This window comes from Suricata suricatta, chromosome 12, assembly GCF_006229205.1.
Source record: "Suricata suricatta isolate VVHF042 chromosome 12, meerkat_22Aug2017_6uvM2_HiC, whole genome shotgun sequence".
NCBI classification, from domain to species: domain Eukaryota; kingdom Metazoa; phylum Chordata; class Mammalia; order Carnivora; family Herpestidae; genus Suricata; species Suricata suricatta.
Genome location: NC_043711.1, coordinates 19898045 through 19923315, shown reverse-complemented (window position 1 = coordinate 19923315; position 25271 = coordinate 19898045). Strand labels below are relative to the sequence as shown.

The 25271-nt window shown below is 54.9% G+C and overlaps 2 protein-coding genes across 8 annotated transcripts in view; both read right to left on the bottom strand.

Annotated features, from left to right (window-relative positions):
• Positions 1-245: 245 nt before the first annotated feature.
• Positions 246-11247, bottom strand: GRM2 (glutamate metabotropic receptor 2). Of its 5 annotated transcripts, none has more exons than XM_029918896.1 (6): positions 11162-11247; positions 8919-9504; positions 5617-6454; positions 3058-4133; positions 1042-1272; positions 246-813 (listed from the first exon to the last, which is right to left on the bottom strand). In XM_029918896.1, the coding sequence occupies exons 2-6, from the start codon at positions 9366-9368 to the stop codon at positions 763-765; spliced, it is 2646 nt and encodes an 881-aa protein (XP_029774756.1). In that variant the 5' UTR covers positions 9369-9504; positions 11162-11247; the 3' UTR covers positions 246-762. The 5 variants fall into 5 exon arrangements, with proteins under 5 accessions (XP_029774756.1, XP_029774758.1, XP_029774757.1 ...); XM_029918898.1 differs by having other exon boundaries at positions 1042-1222; XM_029918900.1 differs by lacking the exon at positions 246-813 and adding an exon at positions 1756-1810 and having other exon boundaries at positions 1148-1272.
• A 2777-nt stretch (positions 11248-14024) lies between these two features.
• The window catches only part of TEX264 (testis expressed 264, ER-phagy receptor), a 29643-nt gene continuing 18396 nt past the window's right edge, over positions 14025-25271 (bottom strand). For all 3 annotated transcript variants that reach the window (XM_029916834.1, XM_029916833.1, XM_029916835.1), the window contains 2 exons: positions 18042-18210; positions 14025-14619 (listed from right to left, as the gene is read on the bottom strand). In XM_029916834.1, coding sequence (XP_029772694.1) covers positions 14327-14619; positions 18042-18210 — 462 coding nt within the window. In that variant the 3' untranslated portion in view covers positions 14025-14326. The remainder of the gene's footprint in view (positions 14620-18041; positions 18211-25271) is intronic.

Below are 25271 nucleotides of genomic sequence, written 5' to 3'. Positions count from 1 at the left end.
TGTCCATTGAAGCCCCCTGCTCTCACTCCAGTAGTTCCTGGGCTGCTATACAATGGCTCCTTTTCAGAGAGGATGGCTTTTTCATCTTCTGTCTCCCGAGCAAGCAGGACTGGGTCTGTCTTGCTGGCTGCCAGATCCTAGCATCCAGCACAGAGCAGGCACAGAGTCAATAAATAGTATTGAAAGGAGGATTGGGAAGCTGCGGAGGGCATGAGGGGGTCTCCCGGGATCAAAGGCAATGAGTGTGTTTTTTTTTAAATAAAGACACTTTATTTACAGGTAATACAAAATAAACCACAGGACAAACTACTATGCAGGGGGAGGGATGGCCCCCACAGTAACCCCCCTCCCCATCCCAGAATAACATATATAAAAAATTAAAAAGGCCCTAGAAGGAGGGAGGGGTGGGGCTGGAAGCACCTTTGCTGATTGGGGCAGTGGTCCTCAGCCATCCTGTTGCAGGGCAGAGTAGACCCTGGCTTGCTCCCTTCTGAGTCCTGGGCCTAGCAAAGAGGGGACCCGCTGCAAGGACAGTTGGTGGCTGCTTAAGAGGCTCCCAGGCCAAGGATCCTGACTTCTGACTCGGACGGGTTGGAGTAAATGGGTAGGTGAGTGGCTGTGGGGGCTGGCATGGGGCTGGCCGTTATTGCAGTGCTCCAGCTGACTTCCTCCTGGTCCTGGATGCAGGGGTGCACCGGATTCCAGGGAGCAGCTGTGTGGGGGCAGGAATGTGGGGTCCTCAAAGCGACGATGTTGTTGAATCTACCACCTCACGGCCGTTGCAAACGGTGGGGACAAACTGGGAGCCAGACCCTAGGAAAGGAAGGCAGAGATTGGGGCCAACCCTGAGATCCTTCACAGGGGCAGGCGGCAGGGCAAGCAGGGGTGTAGTGGGGAGCTTCTCGCCTTCACCCCTCCCTCTCCTGTCCAGCCCCACTTAAGGAGCTCTCCACCTCCAGCCAAGGAATCTCAGCAACCCAAGGAGTGGTCCCTGTGTTGAGGAGCTGAGGCAGAGAGCGGCTGCTTAGGGTGAATGCTGACCTTGGCCAAGGCTGGAGCTGGCCCTGGTGGCGGCGCTGCTGAAGCGGCTGGTGGGTGCACGGTGGCTAACCACGTTCTTCTGTGGCTGGAAAAGGATGATGTGCAGCTTGGGCGCAAAGAGACAGCCGAGCACCACAGAGCCGCTGAGGCTGACCGACACGCACATGGTGGTGGTCTGCACCTGGGATGGGTGAAGTCAAGGATGAGTCTGGTCCCAGGACCCCTGCCAGGCTGCGGGGGTAGGGAGTAGGGGAGATGGTAAGCATCCAACACTGAGCCTTGGTCCATTTGCCAAGCCCCAAAGGGTTTTTAGGAAGGTGGGCACTGTCCCAGCATCAGCCTGTGGACCACCTTCCCAGGGAGATCAAAGTTCCAGCTGAACATGCAGGGGTGCAAGAGTGTATGTGTGCATTGGAGTGTGTGTGCCAGTATGTGTATAAATGTGTATCTGCATGCATATGCATGCATGTATGTGTGTGTGCATGAGTGTGTGTGTGTGTGTGCATGTGTGCATGTGTGGGTACTGAGTATATATGTGTCCAAGTTACTCCTTAACAACTATGATTGGCATGCAAATGCAAATCATATGCAAATGCAGGCTGAGTCAGAGCAGATTCCCTCCCCAGCCCTGGCCTCCACCAACCAGGCAGGTGGCCCAGCGGGTGCAACAGCAGCCAAACCCAGTGCCCTGGCCCCCAGCACTGCCCACCATACCTCTGTCCTGGGGGAAAGGGCCTTTGCAGGGGCTCTTGTCTCGATTTTTCTGCTCCTTTAATTGTTAAGATTGTCAGTTCAGACCCTGCTCTACACTCCCAAGCTGAGTGACCTTAGGCAAGGGATTGAACCTCCCTGAGTCTCCGTTTCTTCGTCTGTAAAATGGGGAGAGCCATGGAGTTTACTCCAGAGTTGTGAGGATTCACCAAGATGATCCTCTTCCTGTTTAGAGTTCAGCTCATCTGTCACCTCCACAGAGAGGCCTTCCCTGACCACCCCATCTGAAAGCAGTCATGGCCCCCTAGAAGCTGAGGAGACCTACTGAGGCACTCAGTGCCAGTTGGAACTTTGTTTGGAAGCCACCAACTGGGGTACAGTTTCCACATGCTTTAAACTCCCTCAATCCTATCCCCCAGATCTCCTACTGCTCTGTGCTTCGCCTTCTCTGCCTTTCCTGCTTTCATCTCTCAACCCCAGAACTGCACAGTTCCAGGGGCACTGTGCCCTACTGCAAGGCTCCAAGGGGCATCAGAGCATGGTACCCTCTGGGGCCATGTGGCCTGATAGCCCTGCCATTCCCATTCCTGCTTTCCACCCTCACCTCTACCTATCTTCCACCATTTGTGCCTCCCCTACTCAACAAGGGAGGTCAATGCACACCCTCTGCTCCAATCAGCCTCTGTATTGCCTGTCCTCTCCTACCTTCTCCATACAATCTATTCAAACCTGCCTGTCTTGCAGAATCCAATTCAGGGACTCCTCTTCCAAGAAGCCCTCCATGATTCTCTCTCTTTCCTTACACACACACACACACACACACACACACACACACACACACACAACACCACATACACAAGGACCTTTTGTCAACCTAAACAAGTCAGCAACATTTCCTGACTTAGTTCTTTAGTTGATCCCCTGGTCACCCACCTACTAGCCCAGGAGCTACCCAAGAGCAGAGACCAAGTGTCCCCTTCTGCAGCCAACCCCTCCGTGGATCAGGGCAGAGCCTCTATCTATTTGGACATATTTCAGCCCATGCCTCTCCTCTAGCTTAGGGGGTGACATCTGAGTCCTGAAACCTCAGCTCTAACTCCTCCACCTCCTTGGCCATTGTCTTACGCCCCACTCAACCTTCCCACCTTCCCCTGGGACCCAGTCTCAACTGGGCCATCGCAAGCCAGGTGAGCTTTCAGCCTATTAGAGCCTCAGCGTTATCAGAAGAGCAAATGAGATACAAGGAAACAGAAGGTCCAGTACCCACCCCCCACCCCCACAGCCACGCTGTGGCAGGTCACTCACCCGGTAGTCACTGGAGGTGACATAGAAGATGGGCAGGAAGGCCAGCCAGATGATGCAGGTGGTGTACATGGTGAAGCCTATGAATTTGGCCTCATTGAAGTTCTCGGGGCACTTGCGGGTCTTGAAGGCATACAGTGTGCATAGGGCGATGAGGAGCACATTGTAGGCCAGTGAGCCGAGCATACTTGCATCTCGATGGTTGCAGCGCAATGTCACCACCTCCCGTCGCTCCGGGGCTGTCTCCTTGCCAGTGCCTGGTGCCTCCACCACCAGCCAGGCAGTCACAATGAGCAGCTGGCCCGAGATAAGTGCCAGGCAGATGGCCACCTGTGAGGCCGGACTGATGAAGCGTGGCCGCTGGGCTCCCTCCCGGGCTCCGCCGAAGATGCGCGCAATGCGGTTGGTCTTGGTGAGCAGAGCGGAGTAGCAGACAGAGAAGGCGGTGCCCAAACCGAGGCGCCGTAGGGTACACACCACAGTGGATGGCTTGGCAATGAAGATGAAGGTCATGCAGTAGCAGAGGAAGACGCCACCCAGCAGGATGTAGCAGAGCTCTCGGCCGGAGGCCTTAACCACTGGGGTGGCATTGTGCCTCACAAAAACACCCAGCACGAAGAGGGTGGCCAGGGCGCCTAGGCAGGCGATGGTGACCGGCCCCACGGCCCAAGCATCACCCCAGCGGATGTACTCCTGGGGCAGTTCGAAGCAGCCGGTCAGGCTGGCATTGGGCCAGTAGCCCAGGCCACAGTCAGCACAAGTGAACTCGTCCAGCCGGTACTCATAAGGCTGGCAGGGGATGCAGAGCCAGCAGCAGACCTCCCCTGGCTGCACGCTCTTCACCTCGTTCTGGAGACAGGGCTCACTGCAGCGAGATGTGGGCAGGGGGCCGGCCGAGGGTGAGGCCCATGGGATGAGGCTGGTATCCAGCGTCAGGCCTTCTGCCCAGTAGCCCACCTTCTGGTAGCGATAGCGCCCACTGCCTGCCCGCAGGTAGGTGAAGATGTTGTAGCGACCGATACCATCACCAAAGCGGTCAAAGCGGACCTCATTGTGTGTGTCAGCTGGGCGGAAGGGGGCTGGGGTTGGGGAGGGAAGAGAAGGTTGGATTGGCGGGTAGTCTTGATGTGACCTCAACCCTCACCTTAACATAGAATCCAAACCCCAGATCTGACGCCACTCCTAGTCCTTCTGAGCCTCATCCCAACACTAAAGCTGGATTACCCCCAGCCATTGTTCTAAATGAGAGGCTACAACAAATCTCAATTCTAAGCCCCAAATAAAACCCCAACCTCAAAGGCATCTCCACAAACCTAATATCCACACCAATCCCCAACCATGACTCCCCAAAACCTAGCTTTGCACCATCTCCAGTTACCTTCCAACCCAGACCCCAGAGTCTAGACCCCAATCTTATCACAACACACACTGCACCTCTCTCCCCAAACTAACACAGACACCCTCACACCTAAACTCAGCCTCAGGCCCAGTCCTAGTCCCACTTCATTCACTTGATGACAAGTCTGTTCTCTCCCCTCCAGTCCTAATACTGACATCAGTGCTAACTGAACCCCAACTTCAGATGTACTCATCATGCAGCTCACAAGACACTTCTCCCCATCTCCCCTCATCCAGAAACCTCAAATCTCCCAGCCATGCTTGAGGAAGCAAGACCCCTGTCATCCCAGGTCCCAGTGAGAAGTTGGGGTTCATACTAGGAGATGATGTGTGTAAGGCTCCATAGTGAATGGTGCAGCCTTGAGTCCTTTGTAGGTTCCCCACAACCTCTGCTCCTTCCAGCCAGCCTCAAAGTCCTCAGATAAATCCCTCAATAAACTCAAGCCCTCCAACAAATCCCACCTAGCCCAGTGGGCTGAATTGAACCTTGCTATGATGGCAAACTCATGCACTTGATTCCAATCCTAACCCCTACCCTGATTTCCCCACAACTCTGAATGTCAATCTCACTGGAATTATTAATCCTGGGCCAGAAGGCTTTGAAGGCCCTGGCACTCTCTCACTACTCTTATGGTGATGCTTCCTGAAGCACAGTGATGATTCTGAGTCATTCATTTTTTGTAAAGCTGAAATGTTTATTAAAATAATTTTGGTGTGAAGAGGCTGTGGCCACCTTGAATGGAAAATCAAGATGAGGAATAGAATTTTCCCAGAAAATAGAGTGTTACCTGATGCTCACTCTCTACCCACTCTTATTCTGACTCTCACTGATGTCTTGCTGCCTAAGAATGGGCTTGAGGGCCTCCAGTCCCTACTCTCTGCATGATAAAGAGGCAGAAGAGAGTGAGCAAGCAAGACTCAAGGAGGAACTAGAGACCCTTGGTGCAGGACCAGGCCGGAAAGTGAAACCTCAGCCCTGGTTCCAGTTGGAGTCCCCTCTTCTAGCCATCCTTGACCTAGCTCACATCTCAGCCCCCCACATTGGGGTGACTCCCTCACTTGCTATAGGCTATGTTCTCCTAGCCAGGTAATAGAACCTGAAGACCTGCTCCCTCTTGCCCGCTGAAGTCCAGCAGCCTGCTGGACACTGGCCGGCCCCATTACCATCAAACTTGACATTGAGCACGTAGTCCTTGTAGAGGCGGCGCCCGTTGACAGGCCGCATTGCATCACAGAGGTGCGTGGTGTTGGGGCAGAGGGCTCGGTGCATGTTGTGCAGTGCATGGGCCATGGCATACACTGCATTGACCACAAACATGATCTTGGACTCTTGCTCAAAAGGCACGGCCCGCAGCGAGTGGGCTGCGCAATCTCGTCGCCGGAAGCTACAACTGAACCTCTGCTCCCAGAACTCACGGAACCAGGGGTTCCGGCTGTTGTTCCAAGGGTCCAGGCTCTGGAAGTAGGAGGCAAAGTCGCTGATGGGATAGGAGGCCAGCTCAATAGTGATAGCACCCTCGGCGGCCCCCTCGCTGCCTGCCACCACGCTCTCTAGGGCCCCCCAGCCATCACTGGCCACCCAGGTGAAGCTGGCATTGAGGCGCCGGGTGGCCGCGAGGAGCTCACGTGCATCCTCGGAGCGAGTGAACAGGACAGCCACACGAGCACTGGGCTTCTGCAGCAAGGCTCGCACCACGCCCTCGAAAGCTGCACGGCTCATGGCACGGCCCACCTTCTCTGAGGTGGCCACACAGATGTTTCGGGCACGGGCCTCCAGCTCAAAGGCTTCGATGCCTGTCTCACCATAGTCACCCTCAGATGCCACAGTGGACACATAGGTCCAGTTGAAGAAGCGGAGAATCTCAGCCATGGCCTTGGCTTGGAAGAAGTCAGGGGGCACGGTGCGGGCAAAGTAGTCATAGCGGGACTTGTCACTCAGCTTTGCACTGGTGGAGGCATAGCTGATCTGTGGGATCTGAAATAGCCGCAGGAGGTTGGCCACCTGGGGGACCGGTAGGAGAGGGCCAAGATCAGAGATCAGGTCAAACTCGAAAGACAGTTGTGTTCCTCTCAGCTACTCAATCCTGGGATCAAGTGTCTGTGTAGTCAGCCCTGAGGTCTGTTTCTCCTCAAAGATCCATACCCCATTTTTATGTGTCTTCCCTCTAAGGGTAGAGAGTGTCCCATACCTTCCCAAGCTGGGAGAGAGAAACCTAGGGCTGAGGCACCTGGCTTCTGAGTCACACCAGAACCCTTCTACTGTTCCCGTTCAGATGCAGAGCAATAGCAAAGGTAGGGAGGCAAGGGAAGGTCCAAATCCTGGGCTAGGGAGTGGTTGGCACTTGGCTGCACAGGGCAGAAGGTGGGGCACTAGTTGGGATGCTTGAGGCTCTTCGGCTCTTTACCTATTTGGGGCAGGTAACCCTTCCCCAGAGTCCATCCTGATGGAATGATGGAGAAAGAAGGAAAAGGCTTCCTTAGGAAAGGAGATCCAGATCTTGTTGGTTGCCATTGGATGGCTGAGCTTGAAATAAACAAGGCTTCCTGCTTACCACTGACTGCCTGGCAGCCCATCTCTCACCCTTGGGTCCCTAGAACCTGCCCCCTAGAATAGGGGACAAACAAGGACCTGGTGGGATGGGTAGGTGAGAGCAGGACAAGTCCCAGGTTCCACAGGTGGGAGCTAGGTCTTGTCTTTGCACCTGGGACACAGGCTCTAACTCTGACAGTCTCAATGCCCTCTCCTCTCATACCTTCTGCCTCTGTGTCCCTGGGCAAGTTAGCAAACCTCTCTGAGCCTCAGTTTCTAATTCCTGCCTGACGAGGCTGCTGAGCAGGAAAAAATGAAAATGCATGTGAGGCCACGGTATCAGGCATAAGGAAGGTGATAGGGGTTTGGGCAGGAGAAATGGGGCCAAAATGAGGAGGAATTATTAACAGGTAGGTACAGCCTAGGATGAAGGGCTGGGCCTTGTTTTGACTCGGACAGGGAAAAAGCAGACCGATGTTGAAGTGTGGGCCCTGGTACAGGAGGAAGGCAGCTTGGGGTGGGAGGAAAGTAACTGGACTCCTGGAGATGAATGCATGGAGCCCTGTGCTCCCTAAGAAGAGAGGATGGGTGCTGGGAAAGCACCCTGGAGGCCCCTGAAGGCATCAGCAGGTGGGAGATGGCAGATGTAGGTGCCAGCACAGCCACACTTGTCCAAGCTGCTACTGGCCACCTCCAGCAGCTGGGACTAGCAGAAAGGGTAAGTCACTTCCTGCAGTAAGGGGATGAGCAGGTCTCTCCCATCCCAGGCCAGAAGCTGTCTCCATAGTTCAGACTCCTTCATTTCCCCTAAGTGTGCCAGGGTCCTGGCCCTGCCTCTGACTGCAATGCCCTCAGCTGGCCTCGTAAAGGAAGGTGAAGCCCCAACCAAGGCCTTCTGTGCAAATCCTAACCCTGATTCCAGTTCTGGCCTCATCTTGTGGTAGCCGATTCCAGGCACCAGGCAGGTAAGGGTCCAGGCAAGAGGTGAGACCCAGTTGGGGCGGGGGCGGGGGGGGGGTGTCCCACATGGGCTAACGCAGTCAGGCGTGCCCAGGGATATCAGCTGGGCCAGTCTGTGAGAAAGCAGGAGGGAGGGTCTGGTTCCCTTACCTTCCCACACTGCAAATCCTGTCCCCCTGAAGATCTTAGGGGACCCTCCCCACATCGCACACATTCTGCTTCTCCTCCTCCAGGGTCCCCATCCCTGTTTCTCTTCTCTGGGCTGCTCCTTGCTTCTACCTTTCACCCCTTTCCTGTCCATGGAGAGATGATCTGACAGAGCTGGAAGCCCTTGGCTGTGAGCTCTAGGTGAATGTCTCCACTTTGCCAGTGCCTGCCACTCTTCAAGCTTGTTTCCTCATCTATAAAATGGATTAATAATAACAGCAGCTAATACTGATTATGCCTCTGATACAAGCTTTGCATGTATTACCTCATTAAATTTCCACTGCAACCCTAAAAGTGGCAAGTGTTATGACTCCTATTCTGTAAGGAGGAAACTGAAGCACAGAAGAGTGAAATAGTGTCCAGAGTCACATAATACACTGGGGAGCCAGGATTCAAACCTGGAGTTCTGATTTAAGAGGCCTGGCTATTAGGCTTCTCAGGGCTGTTTAACATCAGAGGTGTGTGTGTGTGTGTGTGTGTGTGTGTGTGTGTGAGAGAGAGAGAGGGAGAGGGAGGGAGGGAGGGGGAGGGAGAGAGAGAGAGAGAGAGAGAGAGAGATGCAAGTGGGATGTTTTTCTTACACAGTCTCTAAAAGTCAATCCTTATTATGTGATGGGGCACTTTCTTGGTATTCTGTAAAAAGGTACTTAAAGGAAGCTCCTTGCTCCCCTTCTAATGCGTGGTAGCCTAGAGCCCCCGCTCAAAGGGAATTCTGGGCCCCTGCCTCTGGCTTCCCCCCTCAGTCCCCATTTGGGCAGCCCCCACGTACCTGGATGGAGACATCGCTGTAGGAGCCGCCAATGACACCAGTGATGGCAGTGGGAGCATCACCGTGGGTGGCATAAGAGCCATCGGGGCAGATGTGGCGCGAGCCATCAGCGCCACGGCTAAGTGAGGCACGCACGAAGTCGAGTGCCTGCTCCAGGGCATGTGTGTCCTTGGAGCAGCTGTCGAGTATGTGCGCGCCCAGGCGCACACCCGGCAGCAGGCGTGGGTCACGGTTGATGCGGTCCAGTGCAAAAAGCATGGCCTCCAGGCGCTGGATGCCACGATGCTCATTGACAGGCCCGCACTCCTCTGCTGGGCCGCCCTTCTGGTGTACCGGGAACAGCCCACCCAGGACCAGGTCCCCCTCCAGGGTCAGCACCTTCTTGGCAGGGCCCTCAGCCACAGCGCCCCATAGCAGAAGCAATGCCAGGAGCCCAAGCAGTGATCCCATTGTCCCAAAGGGGATGGATGGGTCCAGCAGACCTGGGCCTCCAGGGGATGAGGGTAGAAGCAGTAAAGTCAAAGAAAGGAGAAAACGGGGGCCAGGAAAGGACAGGCAGGAAGAGAGATAAGAAGGGACCCAGCTCCTGCAGAGAAAGAGACAGACAGACAAACAGGGAGAAGTGGAACCTGAGAGTGGCTACCCCTTCTGACTCTGCCGTCCCCAGTTCCCTCACCTAGGGACATTCTCAGGGAGCCAGGGAGAGAGGTGGTATCACTGACTAAGCTGTGAAGCTCCCGAGACACCCGTTGGCCTGTTTTTCAGCCTCACCCTCATCTGGGTCTGTAGATGGCCTCTGTGCCCATTCCATACTCAGCAGAGAGGGAGGGAGGCTGAGCGTAGAGGCCCGGACATAAGTCAGGAGAACCCAGCTAACACCAATCCCGCTGTGAATCAGAGTGTCCAAGACTTGCACAAACCTCCCAAGACCCCTTTGCAGCAAGAGCCAGGTTAGAGTATAAACTTAGGGGTCTAATCCCTATCTTGAACCTTGCATTTCTAGAGATGAGCCATTATGCCTCAGAAAGCACCATGGAAGAGGAAAGGAAAAATCTTCAAAGAGTAGTCTCCAACTTCTAGAGAGCCTGGAACCCAGGGTGAGCACCCGAGAGTCCTAGCCTCTAGTTCTTAAAAAGCCATCCCCAGAGCCCTGACTGAGGAAATACTAGACTCTAGGCCCTGGAAGTTTGACAGCAAGGTGGAGAGATTGGCTCCAGAGAGGGACACTGATGTGGCCACAGGTCTTTAGTCAACAGGAAAAGTCAGTGTAAGCATCTGTGCGTCCAGGATCAGCGCCAGTTCCTCTGGTCAAAATCTCAAAACTGTGCTCAAGGTGAGACTTTTGGACATCTCAGCCCTGCATAGAATGCCGTTTGAGACTTTATGCCCCTATGTTTTCTTCAGCTCAGAACCAAGCAGAGTCACCATCTCTAATCTCCCTATCCTCATCTTTTCCCCATCCTGTCCACACTGGTCTGGCCCTCAGGGACCCTTCCTTCCCTCTTCCACTCTGCACTTCATCATTTGTGCTACCCTCCCAGATGCTCACCCCACACAGCCTCTTAATCACGCAGGCTTGGGAAGGTTAGGAGAAGGAAACTGAGGCTAAATAAGGGTAGCCACTAGTTCGAGGACCCCATGTCCTGGCCACAGAGACTGGGGTTCTTCACTTTGCCCCTCAGCTCCCCAGGGTTAATCTTCCACTGGTGCCAGGGCAGGGATCCTGTGGGTACCGGGAAAGCAGCAGCTCAACCAGGCAACCAGAAGAGAGAGGCAAGCATGAAGACCAACACAGATGGGGAAGGGGCCCAAATGGGGGCTGAGGTCCAAACCAGTCAAGACCACAAGCCTCCCAAAAGGGCGGCCAGGACCAAAATTCAGACAAGGACAATACCCTGAAGGGAGACACAATCCCAGAGGTAGGCAGCCAGGGGCCCTGGGTCACAAAATATGGGCAAGGAGTGATTGAGTCCGATAGGCGGACACAAAGATAGAGGCACAGACAGACAGACCAAAGGATGGAAGGAGAGGAGGAACGAAGGAGCGTGATGCAGTACGTGCGTTCTCTGGGGAAGAAAGGCGGGATACCTGGGGCAGTCTTCCCGCTTCCCCGAGCTCCTGGCGAGCTCTGTCTGGACGCCCCGGCCCGGGCGCCCCAGAACTCGAGGGCCCGCGGGTCTCCAGGGCATGGGGTCAGGATCTATAAGGTTGGCGGCGGCCGCGGCACCATGGGCTTACCCTACCTGGCGCGCCCGACTCCAGCGCGGAGAGAAACGGAGAGGAGCTGGAGGCGCGGGGTTCCAGCTCTCGCTCACTGGCTGGCTCTCTCGGCAGCTCTGCGCTCTTGGTCCGCCGGCTCGCCCGGCCGCTTTCAATAGCGGCCCGCCCCGCCCCTGGCCCCGGCCCGCCCCCAGCCCCTCCTCCGTTCCTCCCCACTCCGGATCTCCCGCTCCCAACCGGGCCTCCGCCTCCCTCCAGTCTCCTGCACCGCTCACTGCCCTGCGCCTCCGGCTTCTGTTCTTCGCGGGGGTTTCGTCCCGGAGCTGTCCACCGCGTGGTGCTGAATTCTCGGGCGCTAAAGCTCTGCGCAGGAGCAGGTGCCTAACTGCCCCCTCAACCCCGCGGTCAGACTGCATCCCACAGAGCAGCGGGCACAGGACACGGGGCCAGGAAGGTCACTGAGCCCCAGGAAGTGCGCACAGTATTATGGGGTTCCATCTTTGAGAGCGGAGGGGCTAGCCTTTGAGTCCAAAGGTACCGCTGTGAGCCAGGTAAGGGGGCATGAGGGAGATAGGTAGAGAGCTTAGCTTGCTTAGACGAGTCTGTCCCTGTCCTCACATCCATTCGCTGCATCCACAGACTGCAGCTCAGTCCACATGCCAGGCCTGGGGTAGGGGCATGTGTCTTTGGCCGCATATGAGAACTGGGGTCTGAGTCACTAGGAGGAAGAGATGGTGGGGGGAGGGTGTCATAGGAGAATGGGGCCTCCTCTTCCTGCAGGTGACCTTTAGAGCTGTATCTACCCTACACACACCCAGCCCTGACCTCCCCCGCCCATTAATCCCCACCCTCATGTACAAAGAATATTTATAGCAAAGATGTATCACCCTGGGGTGTGCAGGGGGTGCTACAGGGCCACTGACTAGGGTCAACCCTAAGGGACATGTTGGGGCTGGCATGGGATCTGGGAGGGGGGGGATGGATGGGGAGGAGGCTCCTGAAACTGGCTGCTGCGTAGGAAGGAACAGGAGCTGGAGCCCGAGCAGAGGGAGGACAGCTCTGAGAAGATGCTCTTAACTCTTCTTCCCTCCTGCAGCATAATAGAGAAGGACGCCCCCATGGGTAGAAGGTGGTGGATAAACAGAAGCCCCTGATTGTGCTGAAGGGTTTGGGGTGGGGGCCCACACCCAGATTTAGTTAGCCCTGAGCCTGCATGAAGCATGCATACATACTAGGTGCTAAGGCACACAGCATCCCCACATCTGTTCCCCTGGCACTGCCCTTTCTTCCACAGGTGTCAACAGAGGCAAAGCTAGCTCAGACATATGCTAATGAGCACATGCCAAGCCCAGGTCCCTCCAGCACATGCACCTACATGTGTGTTTGGCAGTCAGTGGGGAGGGGTGTTACCAAGGACAGACTTTATCCCAGGACGCAGAAACCTGGTACCCCACTGGGCTGGAAAGAGCGTAGCTGTGAAACACACACATCAAGCATAAACAAACACAAGCTCCATCGCTAATGGGAGGTGAGGTGACAGAAGAATGAGGGTTCAGAGCTGTCAGACAAGGCTGGAGAGACAGATACGTTGTCTTCGAGCTCTGGCTGCTCTCATTCTCTCTGGCTAGTTCAAAGCAACTGCTGCCTGGGGTAGGTGAGTGATGAGCTTGGGCCCTTGGAGCACAGAGGTTGATAGCAGCAGGGTGCTGAGGTGAGAGGACCACACAGCAATCTCAGCCCCCTCACTGAGACAGCCTCACAAAAGACACAGGGCTTTAAACACAGCACCAGTCCCCGAGGCCCATTACGTGGCCCACAGAAGTACACTACACAGTCCTGCTGCAGCACATGTACATGCATATACGTCCACATGTATGTACCCAGCTATGCAGCCACCACTCCCAGCTGTGTACACAAAGACACTCAGCCTTACAGAGCTGTATATATGGACACAGCCACACACAAAGAAGTACATGCAACTACATGCACAGATGTACTCACAGCCATAATACATAACTTCACATGCAAACAGCTGTATACATAGACACACCATCACATATATATAGCCACACACGAGACATATCTACACATATATGGCTAAACTCACAGACACAGCTGCACTGACCTATAGTTTTACAAGTGACACACAGAAAAGCACATAGCGTTACACGTGAACACACAATACAGCTATACAGAGCTACACACAGGTAGATGTATATGGACAAAGTCCCCACAGTGATGCTCCTAGATAGGCAGTCTCACACCTCTGTCAGTATCACATATAGTTAAGACACATAAAGCACAGCACCATGTGCACATAACCACATAGCCATCCACACAAATACAGCCACACCCAGCCAAAATCACATCCTAATGCCTGCTTTAGGCACAGCTTCACCTAGGACCACCTAAGCAGACCCATCCACGGTTACACACAGAGCCAAAGGCATATGTGCATACACATAGGTACACAGACACTGGCAGGCACAGCAGGGATGTCCTTGCCTGCTGACTAGATACCAGCATGACTATAGGCATACTTGAGCTACAGACACAAAGGCATCCCTTGGAAGCAAAGGCAGGTTGTGAGCGCCCCACTCCTGAGCCCCGAAGGGCACTGCATGCTTGGCTCTCACTCCCCTTGACCTGCTCTGCCTGTTTCCCAGCAGCCTGGGGGAGCCTTTGGGGCTGCTGCAACAGAGGAGCAGCTGTCAGCTGGAGCCACAGAGCAGGGAGTGGAGGACCTTCAATACCCGCTTCCTTCTCCCACCCCAGAGTACCTTGCCATATTCCCTCCTCTCCTCAGGCAAGGAGTACTTCTGCCCTCTCCAAGTCTATCAGCATAGGGCTCCTCGAGGTGAAACAAACACAAACGCACAGCCCAAATCCAGGTAAAATAAGAAAATCATTTGCTTTATTTTGGTCCTGGAAGCTCCAATGTGAATCTGAAAAAAGATGTCAGAGGGGCAGTAGCCCTGGAGTCTGGGTGAAGAATACAGTCCCTAGCTCCTTTGGCCCCGGGAGCCAAAAGTGTGGTAAGAAGGCTTAACTAGAGTCCAGGGCAGTGGAAGTCAGGTCCCCCTGAGGCCCCAGGCCCCAGCCTGGGCCTGAGAGTTGAAGGAGGAAGAGGGCTGGAGAGTCTGCTCAGTTCCTTGGCAACTGCACCCCAGGAGGGTGCAAGCCCACGGTTACTCCTCACCCTTCTCGGGGGTACTAGGTTCCCGGGGCCATTTGGCAGCCCCTAGGGGTTCAGCCTCAGGGTTCAGCCTTGGCTCTCCCAGGGGTCCCTCGCCTTCCAGGTCCAGCTCCTCAAAGGATGAGCCACTGGTACCCGACTCACTATAGCTGTGCTCACTGCGGGTGTCACCATCATCCCAGCCACGGCTGCTCACCCCAGGGGACAGTGTGGCAGCTGAAGTCTCCCGGCTGCCAGGACCAACCTCCAGGCTTACAGAACTCGTGTCACTCATCGTATCAGCTCCTGGACCAGGAAGAGGGAGTACACATTAGTTAGGACCCCCATCCCCTCCCCTCCTCCAGGGAAAGGACAGAGGCCCTATCACTTGTTCAGCAACCCAGCATACATAGTGTGCTCATGAATAATAAAGCAGGGCCTGGCTCAGGAGACTCATTGCAGCTGGCCTCTGGCCTCTGGCCTCTGCCCTGAGCAGGGCTGCACTGACAGGGCAAAGGAAGAGAGTACGGGAGAGGGCAGTCTGCTGTGCATGCCTCTCCTTCCCCTGAAGGAGCCCCATAGCTCCCTGCGCTCCCACAAAGCTTGCCCCCCCGCCAAATAGTCCATTAAGGACTACTCAGCCCCGAGGTGAGGAGCTGAGGGTAGAACAAAGAGACTCAAATAATGTCCCCTCCTCTACCCCCCACTATTTCAGGCTTGGAGAGAGGTTTGTTCAAGGCCAGCTATAGACAGTGCCCATAAGGCATGAGGACGGGAGAATGGACCAGGAGGCCTAATCTCTAGACTCCTCCCCCATGCAGCGCTCCCCAAGGAGCAGCTGTATCCAGGAAGGCAGCTGGCCTCAGCCTCTGGCCCACAGAGCAATGATTTGAGGAGGCAGCTAGGGCAGGAGTGGGATGGAGAAGTCCTAGGAAACCAGGTGAAAGAAAGAATGGTACTAGGATGAAGCATTTTAAGGCCTTTCTTCCCATATGGGTCACTCCAGAGGATCCCTTAACTATCCCCAATTACTGGTGGTTCCTGAGCCACAAGGCAGCAGAAGGGGACCATGAGAGCACTCTGCAGGCAGCTGGAGAGCCCTGAGACAGGGCTGAGGGTCCAGATCCCTCCCAATCTAGTCCTCCCACCCCTAATATGTCCTCCAGAAAAAGAGACACTTCATCTGCTCTGTTCAGGAGCAACCCTTCAATTCATCTCTCCAGATCAGAGGAACTGACAACAGTTGGTGGGGGGCAAAGAGAGACCAAGAGTTCAGGCCTGCTGTGTAAGAATCCAGATTGAAAGAAGGCTGATATGCTTCCCTTCCTATATGAGAGGGAGAGGGGCAGCTGTCAAACATCACAAAGGTGAAGGGTGGGCCAACTTCCCCAGATCCTGTCTCCATGGTGATGGAGCCCTGAGCCAGAAGCAGCTGGGGAATGCTTGGCATTTGGACTTGGCCTGGGACTCATATTGTGCATCAGATGAAGACTAATGTAAGGATGGGGGGATTTGGGGTCTGCTCTCCAATCCCCTTGGCCCTGAGAAGATGCCCTTTGGGCCAACTGGCAGAGGTGGGCCCCGGAAGTTCTAGGCTACTGGTCCAGGGCCCTCTTCTTGATGGGGCCCCAGTCATGGCTTCTAGAATAGAGAAATCCAAGAGTGAGCCTGGATTACATCCTGAGTTATAGGTGGTTCCTTCTGACTCTGGGGCAGGATTCCAGCTTCCTATTCACTCCTTAAATGATAATCCGTGCCTCAGGGGCTGCAGGCCTGAAAGAAATGGGGCTCCCAGGCCCCATTAAACTGTCATATTCCACCAGCCCACCTACCCAATGGCTCTCTTGGGATCTGGATATGGGAATACGGGATATGGCATCTGCCTGCTTAGCTGCCAGCTGCCTCCTCTTCCCTCTCCCAGCTCCTAGGCTAGGGATGATCAGAGGAAGGAGCCTCGGGAGGCCCTTTCAGGCTGGGGCCCAGTATGCTGGGATAAAGACAGCCCCTGGAGACACATGGACACTTATGGAAAATGAGTCCAAGGCAGGGAAGTGGCATCACTCTAGCCCCATCAAGGTCTGTACCAGAGGAAATTCCAGAGTCTTGGGCCTGTGTCCCAGGGCAGAGAAGGCCTGACAAGGAAGGATAGCACCTAAGTCTCTAGGGCTGCTGGGGCAGGGAATGAAGCTGCCACCTTCACCCCAGTCCCTCCCTCCTCTGCTGCCCACAGCCAAAGCAGGGAGATCAAATATTCATTGCCTCTCTGGAGCTGAATAATACATCAATGTAATAACAGGCATAAGGCAGCTAATCACCCCCTTTCACCTCCTAGCCCAATCGGAGGCCCCAGTGGGGAGGCAGGCAGGGGCAGGCCAAGCCTTGGGCAGCCAGGCACCCAGCACACACTGCCATGCAAATGACATGCACCTGGCAGGCATATGCTCAGAGTCCGCCCTGGGTGTCAAGGCAGACCCTGTCAGAGGTGGGAAGACCCCTCAGCACCCCCATCAGGGAGTGGGTGGGCGGGCAGCCTAGTGGGGAGGACAGGCTAAGGCACTGGGGGCGTGGGAGCCACGGCTGTAGCCAGCTGTAGCGGGTGCCAAGCAGTCCTTCAACACCCCTGGCAGGCAGTGTTTGGGAGAGAAGCTGGGTGGGTGGGCCAAGGATGGGGGGTGCAAGCAGCAGAGGGAGGTTGAAAAAAGGTCAAGGCACTCCCCCTTCCTTCCCTGGGGACTGCCTGGGCCTGCTGACCTTGTGCGATGTCTTGTGCCCACAGTAGGGGCACTGAAGAATGTCTGCCGGGCTCCACCAGGCGGGTGGAGCAGTGCCCCATGGAGGCAATTAAGTGGCAGATGAAGTTAACTGTGTTGGACATGGCCTCTAGGGAGTGGAGACTGCCTCTCAATACTCCCACTCCCTGCTACAACATACGCCTCTTTAGGGTGACCTTGGCTATGGAAGACTGGCTGGGCAGAGGAAATCTAAAGAAAGAGAGACAGCTGCTCTTCTCTCAGCCCTGTACCACTCCCACAGGTCATGGGCCTCCAGAATTACACAAGGTTCCACCAGCATGGACAAGGGCTAGACCCCTTAGGATATTATCAGCAGGCACCCTTGCTCCTGGGGACAGCCCAGGATCGCAGAGGTGATGGAAGGGAGGAGGGCTGAGAGCAGACAAACCACCAGCTGGCCCGGACCTGGAATATGAAGGCTGGCTCTGGTGGAAAGGACAGGGCACTGATCTCCTGGCTGCCCTCTGCATGCTCTCTGGTTGCTCTTCAGCAGGGAGAAAGCATCCTTCTCTTAGTTGGGCCCCATACTGGGGGACAGAACACCCTATTCCCCCCTGTACATTCTAGATACAGTCCCAATCTTACTTCCTGATGAGCCCCACCCAAGGGATGCTTTTCCCTGAAAAGCCTCATCCCCCTCCCATGAGCATCAGCCGTCTGTGATCTGTTTCCAAGGGCACTCCCTGTTGCATCTGAAGGGAATCTGGGCAGGGTCTTTGCATCTGTGTTGCCAGGGGTAACATGTATCTACATGGATTCATGTATCTGGAAACAGACAATTCTGCATGTAGGTCCTGGGGTAGGCAGATCCCCTTCCTCCACCTCTGCCAAGCTTAGCCTAAACACCCACAATGCCAACCAAGCCATGGAGGAGCCCCTTCAACCACGCCCCACATGTTCAGGGAGAGGCTCCACACAGGGCCCCACCATCCATACCTGTGCCATCCATCTGGGTGTCACTGGCCTCTGCGGGCCCTCGGTTTTTCCGCTCTGTCTCCTTCACCTCAGGCACATAGAAGTCTCCCTGCCGTGCAAGCGGGCACACGAAATAGATCTGGTCTTGCTGGTAGATCTCTAGCCGAGGGTGGGCACACAGCTTCCGCCCCTTGTTGGAAAGTGGCAAAAGGTAGAGTGAACCCTTAGGGCTTCTGACCCACTTGTCCCTTAGAGGCCTTAGGAACTGTCTATTGTGCACTCCCTTCCAGGGGGCTGGCTCAGTCTCCTGCCTCAACTCCCTCAAGTGCAAAACCCCAGCTGAGGGAGGCACACACAGAGCACCCTAAGTGCAGGGCCCCATACTCCAGGAGGCAGTGATCTAAGGACACAGGAGTCCTTGGGAAAACACCCCTGCTAAAAGAATCCAGGGGCCTGGCACCACTGGTCCTATCTATATGTCTGCAACCAAAATACTGTTCCAGAAAGTACCAGTCTCAAAGAGCCATGAGGCTAAAGATTACCCCAGGGACAGGGACACCATGAATGTGGCCCCAGGTACCCAAGCCAAGCCAAGTTCTAACCTGCTAGATTTCCCATCCCAGGATCCCCAGGCCCTGACCTCCCCTCCACCCTGGACAATGCTGACTGACGCAGAGATATCAGGAAGGAAAGGCCAATGCCCCTGATCCTTCCGGCTCTTGCCCTTGCAGACACGTTACCAACAAACCCTGGACAGGGGCTCCCAGCCAACTAAACCCCTCTTGCACTCCCATTCCCCTACCAGATCAGATCTATGCCAACCTTCAAGGCTACCAGATATGGTTGGTTCCCACCCTTTCTAGCACCTGCCCAGAGTTTCAACCAAGGGGAAAGAGGCAGACCCTAGGCTGGAGGGGCAGGCAGGACAAGTAGAACTAGCACTGAATATTACCCCAACTCCCCAAGGGGCCGAAGTGCCAGTTTATAGGGTCCCAAGTTCTGAGACAGGCACTCTACTCCCCTCTGCCTGGACACAAAACCCAAAGCTCTCCCCACCCCCAGTGTGTGGAAGGGGGCAAAGACACGTGCCACAGCTGCGCTGAGGAAGGCAGAAACACTTAGAACAGGGGTCAAGCACATATTGCTCCCCAGCCTGCCCCCCTTCCCTGCCATGGAGTGCAATTGCCCACTAAGATGACTGTGAGGCCCCTGCCCTATCACTGCTCACCCGCCAACCTTCACAACACAACTATTTATAGCACCCGCCCGGCTCTCACCATGAGCTCTGAAATGAGCCTTCCACTTAGCAGTAATGAAAGACTTATTGCCTGATAGGGAGAAGCCACTCTAGGACTCCACTTGTCCACCTGCCTGACCAACAATAGGGTTGAGGAACCTCTTCCAATTAAAGCAGTGAAGAGGGGTAAAAATGAACATCACCCCCCCAACTAACCCCCAGAAAAGAGAAGAGGAAAAGTGAGCCTGCAAGGTTTATCAACCAGAGCATCCAGCAACCAGCGGGGAACAGGGTATGCATAGGAGCTGCAGGAGAGGTAGTTGGCCTGGCCAAGATCTATCTACCTGAAGGTTGGTTAGCCTGACTCCATGGGTAGCGTGGGCAAGACCCTGCACCCTAAGTCTCCATGAGCTCAAACACTTCAGGGTTGTTGAAGGAAGTCATTATTTTCAATAGTTTGAGTCTGGTATTTTTTTTTTTTTTTTTTGGTCAGTCTGGGTGCTCTTTATGCCACCTCATGAGTCCGCATGCCCAGCTCCTCCCATCTCCACACATACCAATGGCTGCCTCTGTTTCTCCATCTGCCCACACACTCATTCAGCCCTAGTCCACAGGAGGATGAACAAGAACACAACTTCAGGAAGCAGGAGCAACTAGGTTCTGGGGTTACTCTAATGCCAGCACTGGGGAGCAAGCATCTGCCAAACCTGAGCTCCCCTCAGTGAACTATACCATGTCACCAAGCCCAGGGTCAGAGGGCTCCCTAAAGAAGGTCCAAGTCCTTCCATGGCAGCTAGAGGGAAGAAAAAGGCCCCCAAAACCAATCAGGGCATAGCTTTCACCAACATGCCCAGGCTCTGGGCATCCAAAAGGTGCAGAGGAAATCTGCTGAGTGGTCATCAGCCACTAGGTAGCCCATATCTCAAGGGATGTAGAATTTTAGCTTTGGGGGATGTTCCCAGGAACAAGAGCCTGTGCCCACCAAGAAATTCCAGGAACAGTGGAACCCTACGCTAACCCTTGTCAACACTCAAGCCACCTGCCTGCCTGGCTTCTCTTCTGGAAGTAACAAGGATGATAAAAAGGAGTAGTCCTTTTTTCAGTCTGCCCTCTAGGCTGGGCATCAGGGTGGGCAGTACCAGGCAGCCACCCTTTCCACCTGCTTTGCCAGCCCCCTCATTGGCAGGCGGGAAGCAGCTCTGCGGCTGCTCAGCGCATCTGCCTCCTCCGGAGAGCCCGGCTCTGAAGTTGCCTGGCTGTGGACAGCCCCGTTGCTATGGAAACTGCATCCTCCATCCTTGCAGTCGCCTTCATCTCAAAGCCATCGGGGAGAACAGAGGAAGAGGGGAGAGAGAGAACTGGCCTGGCTACACAGCCTTTACTTCCCTGCCCAGCTCTCCCTCCTTATAGCATCCCACACAAGGAGTGCCAGCTGCTCAAGCCTGCCCCCAGGCCCCTAGAGGGACAGCCTCCCACCCAAGCCCAGCCTGGTCCTTCCCCCACCACCTGGGGGCCCCTGGCCCTCCCTGGTGGAAGGAGACAGGGAGCTAATTAAAAATCTCATTGACGGCTCAGCCTCAAATCATTTTAACACATGCCAAGTCCTGTCAAAATTCAGACTCGGGGCAAAGGAGAGGAGCAGAAAGAAGGCAGAGGTGCAAACTCCCAACTCAGGCCCATAGGCAAGGGAAGGGTTTATAGTTGTTCCTGCAGCCTCTCCTCAAGACCTCTTCCATGTTCTGCTCCAAGAGGAATAATGAGCCCAATCGGGGCTGGGGGATGAGGGACAGGACTAGCTATGAGCCCTGTCCCTAACTGATCAGGCAGAGGACAAGCCCTTCCCTCTCCCCCCCCAACTAGCCAGGTAGAGCCTCTGAGGGAAGAGAGGGTAAACTATGGGTCAGCTCTCAGGTCCTTGCTACACAGCAGGAGCTGTGGCCTGGGATGCATGTCGATGAGCTGATACATATTGGAAAATCATTGGAGAAAGGCAAGACCAGCTGCCTCTCCCTCAGCTAGCCTCAGAGAGCCCTTGGAGAATAGACTTCTAAGGCCAAGGACACCAAGTCAATGCCACGCTGACTGGTACTGCTGGGGAAAGGAGCCTGGATGGGCCTGCTGTCCTTTCAGCCCTGGGCACACCCCCTCCCACAGCCCAGATAGCCAGAGGCTCCAGGAAGCATGAGCAGGACAGGGGAACCTGCTCTGGCCACTTAAGCCACTGGCCATTTAATGAAGCCACAACCCAGAGCAACTCACTCCCACACAGAATCAAGGGGACCACAAGGTCTCTCTCCTTAGAGGGAGAGATGCAGTCATCCACAATCCTTCTCACCTAATAGGAAAAAGTCACTGTGCCAAGGTGCCACCAGGAACTGCCAGAAACTGGACTCAGGACTTTTAGTCCCTCAGACACATATCCAAGGCTTACCTCCCACCTAGGTTTCCCACAGCAGAAACAAGAGGGGGGACCTGGAACACCACGTACAATGCAGAGATTTCCAGGAGACCTCAGTCAACAGTACTTCCTCCAATACCACTGCTGCACTGACATGGGCTAACTGCCCCCCCGCCGGGGGGTGCTGGTAGACAAGGAAAAGAACAGTGTACACAGGCTGCCATGGTGCCACTGCCTCAGCTACCTTGGGAACACAACATATATTCCCTTCTCACCTCAGGCTGAGCTCATTCAGGAGGTGGGGGGAGCGGGGGACAAGGATTTTGGCTCATGCAGCTCAGGACTCCTGCAGAGGCTTAGATGGGCATGGTGGGCCAAGGTTTCCCCATGTGGGCCATAGTGCTTCCCCCGGCAGTTCATATTACATCAGGAGAGGGGAGAAGGAGGGTAAGAGAAAGAACCTACACTACTCTCATTTGGGCACCAACCAAGTCATGCCCTTGGCTTTGGCTAGATGTGGGAAGGGGGTGTGGGGCAGGAAAGGTCAGGTCCAGGTGGAGATTGAGGTTGGAACTCACTCCCAACCCACCTGGACTCTGGGTCTTCTCAGAGCTAGGTTACTTCAAATACCTAAAAGGATGAGGCGATGGATACAGGCCAAGGATTGGGTCACACATCTCCCACCTGCACTTGAGCCCCAGAAAAAGAGGAGTTCTGCTCCGTTGTTTCTACCTAATCACAGTCCTTTGGCTCACTGGGGTGAGGGGCTCTGGGCCTCCCTGTTCACCCTGAGCTTTCCAGTCCTACCCATCCCTCCATTCCAGGCTGGACAGCTGGGCAGTTATGATGCCAGTGAACAGCTGTTGCATCCCACCCGAGGTGGTGGCATCTCCTCACTGGGGGAAGTGAGGCATGCTCATTTTTAATTACACAGACATCAACGTGCACCCGCCTGCACACAGCACTCCCTGCAAATGGGGGCTCAGACCCTGGAGGCCCCTTAGGCAACTGGTCTACATCGCACGTGCAAAGTGATGGGGGAGGCACAGCAGGCGCTGCTACAGCTAGAATGTGGCACATTGTTATTATTCTGCCCAGAGACTTCTGTCAACTTCCCTCTCCCTGGCTATCTCTCACCCCCACTGGGGCTTCCAACAGCCTCTGGCCCAGAACCTAAACCTGTCTGTGGGGTGGGAGGTGACAGCAGGAGATAGCTCAGGGGTCCCTGCGGTGCCAGCAGGGAGAGCCTACAGAAGGGTAGACGAGCACCCTCCCCGCCTTGTAGCAGGAGGGTCCGAAGCTATGAAAATGATGGGCATAGGAAACAAAGAGTGAGATGGGGCTTCCAGGGAGGGGAGTGCGGGGGCAGAAGTGGCAGAGAGAGCTCCAGGCAAGAGCCCAGAGCCTAGCTATTGATGAATAGGTGGCTTCTCTGTGGGTCTCAATATCCCCAACTGTAAAATAAAGAGACTGGAACAGATGATCCTAAAAGAAGTGAGAAACTGGAAAAGGTGAATAAAAACACCATTACTGAAAAACAGAACAATTATATACTTGAAAAACCCAAAAGGAATCAATTGGAGAAACTACCACAAATGTTAAAATCACAAAATTAACAAAAAAGCCAAGCCCAGTTTTCTGTGCACCAGTCAGCTAGTTAGAAAACATAACAGAAGCAACAGATGAAGGCCTTGTGGGGTTGGGTCTGTCTGGAAGCCCCCCAGATGGCAAGGGAGGGGATGGAAGAGGAGCCAGGCTTGGGCGGGAGGCTGGGAAAGACTGAAAAAAGGGGAAGGTGTGAGGGAGAGTGGGGTGGGGAAGGAGGGTGCTGTGCCTGGCACCCCAGCCTGCTGTGCCTGCTGGCGCCACTGCCTCAAGACTTTTCATTTTCACCTCAGAGCCGACAGTTTGCCATGCAATTTACACCTCTGCTCATATTCCTGCGCACCCAGGCTTCCTGGGCAGCTCATGAGGGGGCCTCGGCAGCCATCAGACCAGGGCAGGCTGGGGCACTGAGGAGCAGGGGAGAGTGATTCCCTCTAAGTAGGCACAGGGAACCCGGGCCCTTAAGCACCCTAGTTCCTCTGGACCAGGAAGCCTCTGACCCTGCAGCAACACCAGCCTTTCCTTTCCTCAGGGCCCAGAAGACCAATTTCCAACCCCAGCTCAGTCTCAATCTGGCCTTATTAGGCCCTTGTGGAGCAGGACCAGGGGGCAGGGAGCCTAAGGGTGAGGACCCTATGAGAGACTTAGGGGCTCAGCCCTGGGATCCCCCTCACTCTCCCTTCCAAATATGGGAGGGGAGCCATGGTCTCCCAGATGCTGCTGCTACCAAGACAGGCTCCAAAGCCCACCCTTCTCCAAGATCCAGGCATTCTCTGCAGCATCTGTGCAGTCAAGGACCTTGAGCCCTGTAAGGTTCACAAGCTGACGAATATGTTACTGATTGATTATCCAGCAGCAGGAAGGCTGCTCGGTGCAGATGGAACCATGAAGCCAAGCACCTGGGAGCCAGAGGCATCAAGAAGTGCTAGAGGGAAAGGACAGGTGGGAAAGTAAGGATGAAGAGGAGAGGGGGAAGGAGAGGAGGTAGGTGAAGAGAAGGTGGTCCTGAATTTCTCATCTTCAACTGGTACCTCTGATTTCTGCCCTTCTCCCACCTTCCTCCACCACAAGGAAAACCCTTTCTCTGAAGCCTTAGGTTTTCCTGTCTGTATAACCAGACAGCTAACCTTCTTCATATAAGGGCTGGGCTAAAGCAAGTTTTTATGCTCTGGATGACAGGCCCCCTCCTCAAAATCTTTCCTCTTTCTCTCATTCCTGGAGTCCCAAGCTTTGTAGAGAAGAGCAACAGAATTCTTCCTTGGTAAATCCCATCTGCTTGGGGAAGAAGGCTCCCCCTGCATTGGTGACAGCCCAACCCCACAGCACCATCCAGACAAGCCTCAGCCCCCAGGGTCCTGCAGGACTGCCAAGCTACCACATCTGAGCTGGTATTTCAAGAGTAGTGGCTCCCACGCCCGCCCCAGCAAAGGCTGGCTTTGTGCTTTCAGTCCTGGGGTAGGGGAGGGGGGCGAGGTGAAGCCAGAGAGACTGAGGAACAGGTTCCAGGGCCTAGGCCAGCAGAGGGGAGAGACCTGGCTTCCTGAGGGTACCAGCATCCAGGGGCAGTTCACTAAGGGGAGTCAGGGAAGCTAAGCCCTGGTAAGGTAGGGGGCTTCTCTTGGTTTGAGGGCATCTGGGCATAGAGTGTCATTGACAGCTCAGCTACATGGCCTCCAGCCCTCCCTCCACATCTCTCTGTGCTGAAGTCCTGTTACAAAGCCCAGCTTGGATGCAGTCACTCATTTGCTCAGACACTATCAGCGGCTCCCTGGAGTATTTAGGACCCAGCTTCATCTCTTAGGCCGGAACTCTTGCCCCTCCCCTGCACTCTAACCACAATGTACAAATAAGCCATGCCCAAATCAGTGACTCTGCCTGACCTGCTTTTTCACCTTGGAGAATGCTACCTTTCTTACAAGGCTAAGCCCAAATGCCACCACCTTTCAGAGGTTGCTTTGCCTTTCCTGGTGAATCCATCCCTCCCCTTCCCACTCCATTCTCCCTAGGCATG